General features: G+C 45.8%; 1 protein-coding gene across 1 annotated transcript in view; it reads left to right on the top strand.

The window, feature by feature from the left end:
* The window catches only part of LOC147751152 (adipocyte plasma membrane-associated protein-like), a 186,147-nt gene that overhangs the window by 112,756 nt on the left and 59,557 nt on the right, over positions 1-13,834 (top strand). Inside the window, exon 7 of the mRNA XM_086937903.1 lies at positions 3,925-4,085. Within this exon, the coding sequence (XP_086794029.1) occupies positions 3,925-4,085 (161 nt within the window). The remainder of the gene's footprint in view (positions 1-3,924; positions 4,086-13,834) is intronic.

Here is a 13,834-nt window from a genome sequence, read left to right as displayed (position 1 = left end):
TTTCAAGGTTTCTTAGGTAAAAATAGGTAGAAATTGCACAGCCTGCTTTGTCTTTGACAGCTTTTCATTGATTAAGACTTCTTCTTTTGCCACATTAAGCATGACCCTTTGGTGGTCTGCTACACTCAGTATGACTTGACTGAGCGCTATGCAGTGATATCATCAGGTGGATATCGCTTGATGGTATAAGGTTTCATGAGTCGACAGGGGGCTGACTTTACAGTTGGGCCACAGGTACTTTTCACTATACAGTGGGTATTGAGTCCCCACTAAGGTCTACCTGATCTGCAGTGGGATCAGAGTTGAATCTCCAGGAATTGACTTTGCTGGGGACTGTGCAGGTAGTAGTATGGGCTCCCTAGGTTTTTTGTGTGTGTTTGTTTTGGGAATGTGATATGACACTTTTGAGCATGGGGTTGGCCAGGTGGGGGGCTGTGCGAGGATGTTGCCAGAGATTGGATCAGTCTAAATTCCCCCACATCAGGTTTATTGCCTTGATCTTCAGCAAAATGGGGCTTGTTTTGAGTTCAGTTTTAACTCCAAAGTCATTCAAGTGCGGCATCAATCTCAGTTCCAAGTTGGGTCAAGACCCATGCTGATTTTCTGTTTTGAGTCTTGGACTGTGGTGCTCGAGGAGTCTCCGGTGCTGAAGATGTATTTCAGTACAGGGGTACCACAGGAATAGTGAGCAGAGTTGACTGTCCGAGCCACTTGGGAGGAGTTTTGGGTTCAAGTCACGGCTCGTCCTGGGCTGATCCTTGCCCTGGAGCCAAGGTTTGAGGACGAGCCGAAAGGGAAGAACTTTAGTATTATGTGCTTGCAAAATCCTAGGTGTGGTATTTGTCCTGGGTGTGGGTTCTTTCGAGGACTCTGAAGATGATTATTCTCTTAAATCTGAGTTGCTGGAGGACACACTTTCTGGACTCTGATCACCCTGAAACTACCAGAGGCCCCCCCTGCTTTCGCCTTCAGAGAAAGTCCCTTTGATGCTTTGTCCGGACTGTGGCTTGAGAGAGCTCCCGCACTGCATTCTATAATGTGCCTACTGTACATCTCTTTGGTTGCAGCTGGACTTCTCGCTCTGTTTAACAAGCCAGATAGGCAAACTTAGCTTAGTTCCTCAGGAGACAGAGACTAAAGCCTGATGCTGGTCTAACCACCGGAACTTGCAACTGCGGTTCAAAATATGCTTTATTCGATATTTGGCAAAGAAATATCATATAAGCGTAAAATTTCATAAAATATTATACAAACATACAATTACAGAGATAAGTTAAAAACAAGCAATTTGATCAATTCATTAAGATAAATAAATGGCGACCATTAAAAGGAAAAAGAAAAGCAAAAAGATAAACGAAAAGCAAGATCTGGAGAGCCATTCTTTTAGAGTGATTAAGGGTTAATTAGGATGTACGACAAAATACATAAATTCAATTGTTAAGAGCATATTTGGGTTTTTCCATTTTTACATGTCTGGGTAAAAGGATGATAAACACATGGTGGTCAAAGTCCCCTTTCACCAAGTGTTATTGTTCATTATTCTGGGGCCCGGGTTAATAGGGCCATCACCGGGTTTTGGTTGGGAAAGTCTTAAAAAGGGGACGATGTTCCTGTGTTTAAATCTGATCAGTATCAGGTCTCCCGAAATGTCTTTAGGGAATCTGCCTAACCACCCCACCCTCCTGACGCTCACAATTCCGCCATCTAGGGCGGGCGGCAGCGGTCTGTTGTTGTTAAGCCAGAAGATGGTCTTATTTAGCAGCTCCTCGCTTGTTTCATGATTGCCCTGGCCAAGTTCGGGCACCCCGGAAAGAACGGACACGTAGGGGGCAGCCTCAGGGGGTAAATTAATTCTATGCCTTTTTGGCTGAGGATGTCTAGGGGCTTTAAAAGGAGCACTATTATGGTTAAGAGTGTTATTATGGCCCCTTGAAAAGGGTATACTCCGGGCAGGGTCAATTGTTAGTGCTTTTATGGGTTCAGTAGGAATTGGCTTGTCCGGGTTTGTACGGAGTGTAGAACGTGGGGAGACAGCCGGTTTTACAATTGGTGGGTGAGTCATTTTTACTATTTGTTCCACACTGGACAACCTGTCTCCCAACTCCTTAATTTTAGTGACCAGGGGTAACAGAGCAGCATTCAACAATCGTTCAAATTCGGCCAATAGGGTGGGTTGAAGGGGAGAAACAGGATTAGTTAATGTGGACCCTGCTTTATGTGGCGTTAGAATAATTGGAATGGCAGGGAGGGATGAGGAGCTACAACACAATAGATTGGGAGTTTCCTCGTTGTTAAATAGGATTAAATCAGGGGATACAGGAACAGCTTGGGTGGTACAGGGTACGAGATCAATGTCTTTGCCCAGTCTGGGGGGGGTTAATATATCAGGGACGTAGTTAGTGCCACACACGGCATTAAGCTCTTCCCATAAAGACATCATGGGAGGACTGTGTAGAGCCCGATGACGACACTGGACGATAGGAATGTGTATACAGTATTATGTGTCTGTACCTCTTGTGTTGGGACCAAGTAGGGTGGCCCGCCCCGTCCTCCTCAGGTCCTCGGAGGGCCACAGAGGGCCCGCCCTTTGCCCGGGCTTAGCCCGGCTGGTCCCGCGCGCGTCCCGCGAGGCGGGAGGGGCGGCTGCCTCTTATGCGCCTCCGGGCGCTGCTGGCTGATGCGGCGGTTCGGCGCCCCCGGTGGCAGAGAGGGGACGCCGGGAACTGTAGTTTTCTTTCCCTTTGCTCTCCCCGCGGCGACCGCGATGTCAGGAGCGGCGCCGGTGAGGGGGGAGAGCGAGTGCAGCAGCGGGTGTCGAGTTGCGGAGCTGGTCCCCGGAGGTGAGTGCCCCCGTCAAGTGATGTCCCCCCAACTGCATTTAGGGCAAATTTTAAATGGGCGTGTTCTCCATATTTTTCCTGCTCACGAGTCATTCTCCAATGACCAGACCTTCTCGATCCGACTAAGGTTTGAATCGGTTGATGGCTGTACAAAATTCTGCCTAGGCAGGTGCCAGTTACACAAAGACTGTGCATGTAGAGGGTTAGCTTTCCAGTGTCCTCATTTTGAGGTTCTCAAGAGCTGCTGCACGATGCTCATGACCAGTCAAAGAAGCATCTGAATCTGATAGTGGAAAAAACAATTTAATTAGAGTCTGTGTACTGATACATTGTAGGTTTAGGAAGAGGTAACACACGCCAACTCAAAACCAAAACTTTAATTCAAAGAAAAACAACTTGTAATGTCCATACCTGCACAAGGTGGCAGGAGTGTGCATAGTATGTGATCTGCAGTATCACGTTCTGCAACCTCCAGGTTTATCTATTCAACCTGTTAGATTAAACAGAAATGTGCTGATAATTTTAAAGAGGTATGATGGTGAAACTCCTTAACTTATGTGAAATCCTGTCAAGCCTTAGAATATCTACATTGTAATGTACAGTAGATTTCCTTTGTGGGCAATCTACTTGGAATTTTTCTACCTCCTGGAAGCAAAATTTCTAAGGTTTGGCTTGAGAGTTTCACTTTCAACGCATGCATTTGCCTGTTCTAGGTGGCACGCATTGATCTTCAGGGGTTGCCATCTGTTCTAGGCAACCTTCGACCTCAGTTGTAATCAGTCGCACCTAGATGCTGTTATTTTGCCTTAAGCCAATATGGCACTACTTTATCTGTTACTATGGTGCTCTTTTTCAAAAGTCACTTAGAGGTATATGGGATTTGTATCATTATGGGTCTGCTCTACTAATAAGCATTTTGGGCACTCTAATCGCCTGTATTAGTTGCTCTGTACTGTTGTTTGTTTCTCTTTCTTTCCTTCCATTGTGCATTTGTTATGCACAGTGCAAGTGTGCTCTTCTGGGGATTCAGCACATTGATGAATACAAGGAAAAGACAAATTAACCCAACCATGATTTTTTGTAGGTCATTGAAACAAATCACCTTGGAAGACTTTTGGAGTATAATCCAGTGACAAAAACTGCAAGGACTCTACTGGATGGCCTCTACATGGCCAATGGAATTGTATTATCACCACAAGAAGACTACATCTTGATAGCAGAAACCAGCATTTGCCGAATTCTACGGTATTGTAAAAAATACTGTTCCGCTTATTTTCATTGCTCCTCACTCAGGATAACAACAAGGAGAATGTGGTGACAAAGATAATGTATATAAAAAAATTCCAGAAATCAATACCTAGGGGTACCCTACTTCAGGGTTACGTTAGCAACTGGGACATCTTACAGAATTCTTTTTTTTTAGCAGCACACGGGTAATGGTTTAGCTTTGCTGTTTTGGGGTGTGTTAAATGTAACCTGAGGGTTCCTTTGTGGTTACTTGCTTACAGTCCAATAAAAGCTGTAAACATGGCTCAGAGAGTTTTATCATTTATCTTAACTGGTCTAGCATCTCTTTTTGAAAAATAGAAAAAGCTCTGCTCTTCCTATCGTACACACTTTATAGGATTTACAAACCGTTGTGAGACTGATCAGATTGAGACAGCTCTTGGGCACAGTACACTGACATATTTGAATCAAAAATGGGTACAACTGTTTCGTTTGGGGGGGGGCTTTTTAAACACTACAAATGACTCCAGAAACGTCAGTGATGCTGCTGGGGGCTGAAACCCCGTTCTTCAATCCACACCACATGGAGGCACTCTGTGTCTCATAACCCATTGTGCTTGCAGATGCCAATGTTGCTCACCAGGAGAGGGGCAGGGCTGCCCAGCCACCAGCGCTTCAAAGCACCGCAGCTCAACCTGCTGCGTGGGATTCCTGAGGACTCAAAGTGAGTCTGCGGGGGTGCTTAGCCCCGCGATACATACCACGCCACCAGGGGCGACCTTTCCTACTGGGTAAGTCCCTCCTGTCTTTTATTGTTGGCCTTTAATTTTGCACAACTGCTCCTGGACACCATCGACTTCGACTGTTAACCTTATTTTGTGGTGCCTTAGTTTGTGAAATGGGAAAATGAAAGATACTGGGATCCAAAGACTCGGCCTCCAGAATTTGATAGAGACGTCAAGCCACAGATTCCTTACCTTAGAATTCTCCCCAGGCGCCGGCCTGGATCTGGAAATGTTTTCAGCAGTACCCCTGTGCATAGATAGAGGGCATTGTGCGACTCCGTACCGACGTCGTCCACATATGCGACATCACCAAAGTCCATATGAGCCCCTCCCCAATGCGCTGACGTCAATTTCTTCTTTTCGGTGCTTACAACACGGATCCAGAGAAGTGATTACCTTTGGCTGTTTTTGGCTTACTTTGACATTTTTATCATTAAAACTGCGCTTTTCTGTTCAAACCTTGTGGATCTTGTGGACTGCAAATGTTGTCCACAGACCATCACTTCGTTTGTAATATGTGTTGTTGGAAAAGCACCATGACTTCGACGCGTGCGACTCCTGTCATCTACTTCGACCGAAGGCACTGCAGGGAGGTAGGATGAACCTCCTGTCGGTGCGGCTCTCGAAGTCCCTGCACGATTCATTCATGGTCCCAGTCCCGAGCTGTTCCCATGGATGTCACTCTCCATCGTTGTCCCATCGGTAAGTCTTGACGCAGGCCGTCGAAGTTGTGGCATCCCCAGGCTTCTCAGCTCAGAGATTCCACCTTTCATGCCTCCTTCCTCTTGCCAGTTAAGGACTCCATGCACATGTTCGACCTGCTCCTGCCTATCTACTCTGGTGATGGTGCTACTCTGACCAAGATGCAAGCATATTTTTGCTCTTTGTATGCCATCTCTGAGTCTTCAACTTCCCCTGGAGCACCTTCAGGTCCCAAGGAGGCGAGAGATGCCTAGACTGTGTCCACGCCGGCGGGTACGCCCTTGGCTTCAGTTAGGCTCTCGGGTTCAATGGTCGACTCTGTCTCGTGCTGGTGCACAGCCTTTTGAGGTACCCACCTTTGGCGCATGCACCTGATCATCTGACTCCGGCGACAGCGGCGCCATGCCACTTCCCCTTTTCTGACTTCGAGGTTCTACCAACTCAGCACCAGTCGATGTTGAGAATGGAGCAACTAGTGCTGCCTATCTCAGATACCTTTCTTCCACTTTCGGTGGAGCCCTCCATTGTTTTTTCTTCTGAGGAACACTGTTTAGGAGGTGATGGGGATGATTTGGGGATTCTGCACCCCATATGTGATGCTGCTCAGTCTGCTGTGGAGGATAGCTCTCTAACTGAACTGGGTGAAGCTAGTGGATTAGAGTCTTCCCCAGCCTCGGGCCTTCTTTCCCCTCCTTGTCTTGCTACAGAGACATGCTCTTCTTTAGTTGATATGCTAAGGTAAGTTGCTCTGATTTTGGATTCAAGTCTTCCTTCTGTAGAAAGATCTACTGAACTCCTAATTGGCATTCTCCATCAGGGCCAAACCAGGGTGGAGCCCATGCTTCTCGATCACATTTTGTTGGGAGCTGGACTAAACCCGATACAGGGGCCCCAGTGGATCGATCTATCTCTCACAGACACTGTCTGGCCCTTGGTGATCTGGCCCTACTCATCATAGTTTGGTGCTACAGCCTGCTGCGCCCTCATATGATATTGACTCTTTCTCATGTTCCATCACACAGAGATTCCAAGAGACAGAACACTTGTGGCAGACATAGCTTCTCCTCTTCAAGCTCTGCTTTGCGTTCCATTAATACAGCTTGCGTTCTTGGACTCTTTTACCATACATTGTGGGATTCCTTGACTCATCTGTTGCCATTGCTTCTGGACGACACCCCGAGCGAGCTTACCTAGTTGATCCAGAAGAGCCAGCGGATGGCTAAATTAAAGATTAGATGTGGGATGGATACCTCTGATTCAGCAGGTCGGGCCATGGCTTCTTCAGTGGCGCTACGTTGTAGTGCCTGGCTATGCACCTCCACTTTTTTCAGAGGCTGTTCAGACCCCTTTTGGTGGTACCCACCTCTCGGTGCTCATGCCGACTATTCATTGTGGCTTTTTCGCGACAGTCGAGTGTAACAGAAACGTAGCTCGGCTCTTGCTACGGTCTGTTTCCCTAACTCCATCCATTTCAGTTTGTATGGGGGATGTTGGTCCTTCATTTCTTTCTTGATTGAGCATTCCATGGCGATATTCATGGTTGCCCATCCCATCTACCGGCATGGTATTCCTGCAAGTATTATTCGTATACTTCTTACACTGTCGATGACAGATTATGGTTCTGCACTACTTATCAGTGCCACTTGTGGTCTAGAGCTTACGATCTCTGACTCTCACCCTAACTGCTGGAACTTTTTACCCCTGCACTTCCCGTTAATAAATAACATTTGGTAACCCTTTAAGGGACCTTTCACTTTTCTCCCCCTGGGGGAGTTTCTCTATAGCGTGTTCAATAAAATTCCTTTCTCGTTCATCTCTCGTATCTCCTTGATCTATAAAGGAAGCACCCTTTCTGCTACTCTTCTAGTGTAATTCTGTTTCGTCAAAGGCTCTAAATATCCACTGGAGCAGTGGGACACAATACTCAGTTGTCCACATTACTGGCCTGACCATTATTTCCTGCTAGGACATTAATTTCCCTGTTTCCTTCATTTCTTTAGCGAACTTCTCACTATTCAGCAGGGTGCACTTTTAAATACCTTCTTGCCACAAACTCCTCCTTTCATGGAGTTCATACACACACATAGCATCAGGGCATCCATATTTTAATCCTTGCAAATACACTGTGGTCTCTTTTTGAGTGATAATGTCTCATCCACCTTTTTGTGGATTCCCTGTTACTTGAAACTGTTCCTAGAACATTATGGTTTAGTCCTGTTGGACTTAGTTTCCTTGTTGGCTTGCTGGTCCCCTTCGGTAACATTCGATGGACAACTCTTTTCATTTTGTTCTGTACGGTGTCCTAATATCCTACCCTCAGGGGTTAGTTATTACTCATATGTGATATCTTTTATTGCTGGGGTTTCTTCTTCATAAATAATATCCCCTTCTATTGTGTATTTCAATTCTTTACTCAATTCTGTTTTTTTTTTCCACCCCTGTACCTTGGTTTAATCAGGCCTTAAACTTTCGGTAATTTGGATGCGTTACCCACCCCCCCCTTTCCTGTGGGACACTTCTTTCTCTAATCAACAAATATTGTTCTTCTTTAGCTTGAATCTCTTCTCTTGCTTAGCTTTCATTGCTTGGTTCAATTTTTGATCTGTTCCCGCTGTGGGGATTTATTCCCTACGAGAGACTTTGTGTTTTACTTTTGTCCGATCTTCAGTAGGCTTCTGCTCTGTCGGATATGCCTTACCGTTAGATGATGAGGCTCAATACCTTTTTCTAGCCCTCCATGGGTTAGCCTCTCCTACCTTGGCCTGCTTCTGGGCCTAGTTATAGTTTCGTTTTTTTCTCTCGCCATCACCATTTTATGGTTAGTACTATGTTGCTGATTAGTCAGCCCATAATTCTTATGTTTATCAGCTTCAGTGATGTGACAGCTTCTTCTGTTATTGCTATATTTATGCATGGAGGTTATTGTCTATGTATGCATATGTGTGTGTGTATACATATATATATTGTGTGTTCTTTATATATGTGTTATGCTACATTTCGTAAATAGGGCCTACGTATAGCTTATGTGGCTGTGCCTTTCATTTGTATCTTGTCAGTCTATTCTTCATTCTTATCTTGCACCCTTGTCTTCACTTAGTCACTATGTACGCACTATCTCTTCTTTCCACCTCTATGGGTTCTACGCGTTGAATAATCCCATCGGTGTCGTTCTGTCTCTGGGACTTTTCTTAACACAAGCGTTATGCTTGTCAATACTTGTTCTTATCTTTAACGATATTTTTTCGGTGGTTGCATTAATCCATGCTCTTCCACCGTGGACCTATTCTAAAGTTCCTTTCCCAGTGTGTCTCAGGACAGGTTTGCCTTTAAGTTAGAAAAACAGTCGCCCCTGCATGCAAGATGACTTGCCAAGCGCATGAAAAATAACTAATATTTAGGAAACAAACTTGGGCAAGATACAATGAACAAAAGTGTGCAGGCATACAACATGTTAACTTGCAAACAGCAGACAATTAAATTGCAATTAATCAAATAACTTAAATGACCGATTATCCTAAAACTATTTTTAATCTTTTATAAAAGAATGAAATCTTCCCTTCATTAAAAGCATAATTAAGAGTTATGGTGTCAACGAATTATTCATTTACATTGTAGGATAGTTATAAATCATTTCTTCCTGGAACCCGGAATATTGAGAGCTTATGTTGCTCACTTAGCCTTTTTAAATCTGGAGAGACGAAGACGGTAATGCTCAGTATTTGAGGCCCTCACATTGCGCCCTTGTACCAACGCATAGCTGTTCTTTACATAATGACCATGTTTTATATTGTCTTCTATATCCAGTAACCAGCATATTTTCAACCTCAGCCCTTTTGATGTACCAGTGTCGGACAGCATATCCTATATAGCCTCCTATTGTCTAGGCATTGGAAATGGAGTCACAATTTTAAGTAATTATCCATATTGCACCTAATATAATCTAGCATGTTTTTCAGACCAACATTCTATGTGGCACTTCTGGAATTTTCCTCTTCTACGATCCGCTATGTTTAATCTGTCTTAAAGAGTTGGGTCTATACAAATGCATGTGACATTACCTAGACCGTTGTATCCGTTTCATATTTTGACAGTTGCAGGTTCCTTTTTGGCAGTCACAAACTTGTTTTATTTTCACACATACATGTGTTTTCTTGTCTATTCTGTATTTGCCTATTGCTTGGTGTTTATAGGATTTGCACCAGTGTGGTGAGCACACGGTATTCAATAGGGATGTGATAGAAGACTGCCTTGGGTGCTTGCATGGCGCCAAGATACCGTGGTTAAATGACATCAAGTACATTGCCCGGTCCTTAGGTTGCCCTAACTTGTTTGAACAACCCCACCTCCTTAATAATAGGGATATGAGACAAGTCAGCGAACAATGTCTAAATCAGCTTAAGGAAAACAGGGAACCCAAGGCGCCTTGAAAGTCTGTTACCAGATCTCTCCTGCTTTTGAAAACCGTTGCCAGTCCTGAGCCCTTTTTTCTCCTGTTAGACATCGTTGGGAAGGAACACTTTTAATGAAATTTCGCTTGCGCTCAATACTTCCACTTATTTGTTTTCCTCCTGCACAGTTTGACCCTAAATTGATCCTGATATGCCCCTGTGATGGCTGCTCCCTTCACACTCTGGAACACCTGTAATCTGTTATCTGATTATGTTGTGATGTTGCCTGTTTCTTCTTTTTTTTAAAGGCGCTTTATATTGAAACAAAATCATGAATTTTTAAACTGTTTTTATTGTCTTTAGATTATAAGACTGGCCAGATGTATTTTTAATTTTGAATTAATTTAATTTTTATAAAGTGCTAACAATTGCCGGGAGACTTCTTGGCTCTACCTATGACAAAGGTTCAGAAAACGAGAATATCAACTTCCCAGTAAGGATACCTCACTTAAAGATACAGAGAGAACAACCAGGTCTTTAGTTCCTTCCTAAACCTAAGCAGGGAAGTAGCATTTTTCAGTTCCCAAGGGAGGCGATTCCAGTGCAAAGCCGCATACCGTATATTGCTCCTACCTCCCCAGGTAGTATGTCTGTACAGGGGGAACACACAAATCTCAAGCCGAACTTGAGCAGAGAGTCCTATTTGGTACATACCATCTAATCCGGTCTCTGAGGTACATTCGGCCTAGGCCTTGCAGGACCTTATAGGCTGTGCAGAGTCCCTTAAAAATGATATGTTTCCTAACCGGCAGCCAAGAGGCTGGCTGATGAGAGACTGAGCCAAGTCGAGGAATTTTTGTAATGAGTCGAGGTGCTGCATTTTGAACAAACTGCAGCTTTTTCAAATACTTTCTGAGTAGATCAGAATGAAGCCCATTGCAGTAGTCTATCCTGAAAAGGACCAATGCTATGACCACTCTCTTGAGCATATTGAGTAGTAAAAATTGGGCAATTTTCCTAATTATACGTAGAGAGAAAAAGGCAGCTGAAATAACTTTATTTACTTGCTCCCTATAGGATAGTTGGTCGTCAATCAAAACTCCCAAATTTTTTTTAAATAAGATTTTATTAAAGGAAAAACAGAGTCAATAAAGCAGTCACAATTAAAACAACATAAATTAATCCAGGTACAAATCAAGCAAGAATGTAAATTAGCATACATTTTGTCATATGGGTCCAGCTCGGGCCATGGCTAATTCAATTGTCGGAGATTCACAGAGTTCACCTCTGTATTTGTTCCAAAGTCCCCATTTCTTGGGGCAGCCTCTGATTTTGTACAGATTTTTCGGCAATCGTGCAGCGGTCCATCTCAGCCATCCACCCCACCACCAGCGGCCTCTCAGGGGAGCCCCACTTCATAGCAATGGAGCGCTTAGCAAGCAGGAAACCCAACGCCGCCCATTGTAGTTCCAGTTCGTTAAGGTCCGTGGCCCCCCATATGTTAAGGACACACTCTTTTGGCGACAGAGGAAGGGCTTACCCAGGGAGTTGCCCATTTTACAAATTATTCCCCGTCCTCCCCCGAAGCGTTGCACTTTCGGGCAGTCCCTTAGGATGTGATAGAAGGTGTCAGGTAAACCGCAGCCCCTTGGACACAAAGCGTCAGGGCGTCTGCCGATTCTGGCCAGTGTAGGAACGGACATGTAGGCTCTATGTAACATCTTCAGTTGGATTAGTCGGAACCGGTGGCATATGGCTGTTTCTCTACGGGACATTAGGGCCGCCCGCCATTCCTCATCATCTAAGAGACCCAGGTCTCCCTCCCACTTGGTCCGCAGGGGCTGGAAGGAGTCAGGGAGATTATTACAGAACTTACGGTAAGTGTAGTAGATGGCCTTAGCAGGGCGAGGTTCCGATAGTAGTCTATCCTCCAGGGGGGAAGTCTCGGGTATGGATGTGAGGTCAGGAATGGCGGTGAGGATGGCGTGTTTGATTTGTAGATAGCGGAAAGCTTCTGTCAATGCAAGGGAATGTTTGGCCTGAAGATCTGCGAATGTCATTAGCTTGCCCCTATGTACCAGGTCACCCACTGTCGAAATCCCTATTGTGTCCCATTTGTCGAATCCCTGAAGGAAGCAAAGGGAACCCAGTTGCTGCGACGACCATAAGGGTGTTGCCTCGGTACATTTATCCGACCACCCCAAACACTTGTTGGCTCTATGCAATATTGTGACCGTGTGTGCCATGGGTCCGACATATCTGTACCTGACCGGTTTGCTGTAGAGGGCCCCCAGGTAGCCCTCCCGCCCGGTCTGACACCTATCAAGGAGGAAGGCCGGGTTCGTAGGTGAACCATGTATCCAGTGATTGACGGCCACCAACTGCGACGCCCAATAGTAAAGGCGCAGGTTAGGCAAGGCGATGCCTTCGTCGTACCAGCCTTGGAAGAGTTAACGGAGGGCGATGCGGGCAGCCCCACCGTCCCACAATAGAAGGCGGATGTCACTCTCCACTGCTCTAAAATAGGAGTCAGGGATCGGAAAGGGACAATTTTGCAGGGTGTACAAGAAACGCGGAAGCACCAGCCTTTTAAATAGGGCCGCCCTACCAGGGAGGGAGAGTGGGAGAGATCACCAGTGGGCCACGTCACTGTGTAACCTTCGTAGGGGACCCAATAGGTTTCGGTCATGGAACACTTTGGGATCTGATGTAACATAGATGCCTAGGTATTTGAATCCTTCCGGGGCCACCGTGATGGGAAAACCCTCGGGTAGCATGGGCGGGGGGCCGTGTAGCATGTACAATGTTGATTTGGACCAGTTAATCGAATAGCCTGAGTACTTCCCGAAATTAGTAAGAACATGAAATAAACTGTTTATAGAGGACCTGGGGGAAGCTACATAGACCAGGATGTCCTCGGCGTAAAGGGAAATTTTGTCCGTTTTCTCGTCGTTCCATTGGAGGCCTCTAATGGAGGCGTCTGTGTGGATCCAGTGGGCCAAGTGTTCCAGAGTGAGGACAAACAGTGGTGACAAGGGGTAACCCTGACGGGTTCCCCTGTGGAGTCTAAACTGTCGAGACGTATGGTTGTTGACCCGGACTTGGCCCAATAAATCTGTATAGAGGAGCCGTACCCAGCCGATGAATTTGGGGCCGAAGACGAACCTACGCAATACCTCAAAGAGATAAGGCCACTCGATCGAGTCGAACGCCATTGTGGCGTCAAGGGACAGGATGGCGGCGTCTTGCTGTATAATAGATTGCCGACTCAGGACGTTATTAACCCTTCGCAAATTCAGGGCTGTGTTACGTCCCGGAAGGAAACACGATTGGTCATCATGAATTAGGGAGGGAAGCTCGATAAGGAGGCGGTTAGCCAGAAGCTTAGCAAGGATCTTTGCCTCCGCGCTAATCAGAGAAATCGGTCGATAGGAGCCGCAGTCGGTGGGCCGCTTATTCGGCTTGAGGATGACCGCAATGGAGGCTAGTGTTAGGAATTAGGCAGTTTTTCTCTTTCTTCTTTCCTGTCTGGTTGCGTGAGAGATTACCAGTGTCCTCTGTTTGTGTCTACCTTTCGGTAGCCTCCGCCCCCTTTGTCTTCCACTCCTTCTATAACTAGGTGCCCGAGTCTTCGATCGGGGCTTGGTTTCTTACCTGGTTGGGTTTTTGGGTCCTGGCCAGTACGTGTTGTGTGACTCTTCTTGGTATCCCGTTGGGAGTGTACTAACCTTCCTGGCGTCGTCCCGCTGCAAGCTGCGCGGCGCAGAACGAGGCTTCGTTCTGCCATCCGGATCTCCGTTGCCTGACACACCTTTCCTATAGTGGATGCTATCGGGAGAATTGAGCAGCGCTTCAGGTCCTGGAAGCGTGAAAAGGACTTGGGACAGTTTAT

Source organism: Lissotriton vulgaris, chromosome 1_1 (genome assembly GCF_964263255.1).
Source record: "Lissotriton vulgaris chromosome 1_1, aLisVul1.2, whole genome shotgun sequence".
Taxonomy (NCBI): domain Eukaryota; kingdom Metazoa; phylum Chordata; class Amphibia; order Caudata; family Salamandridae; genus Lissotriton; species Lissotriton vulgaris.
This window is presented reverse-complemented; position numbering and strand designations above follow the sequence as displayed.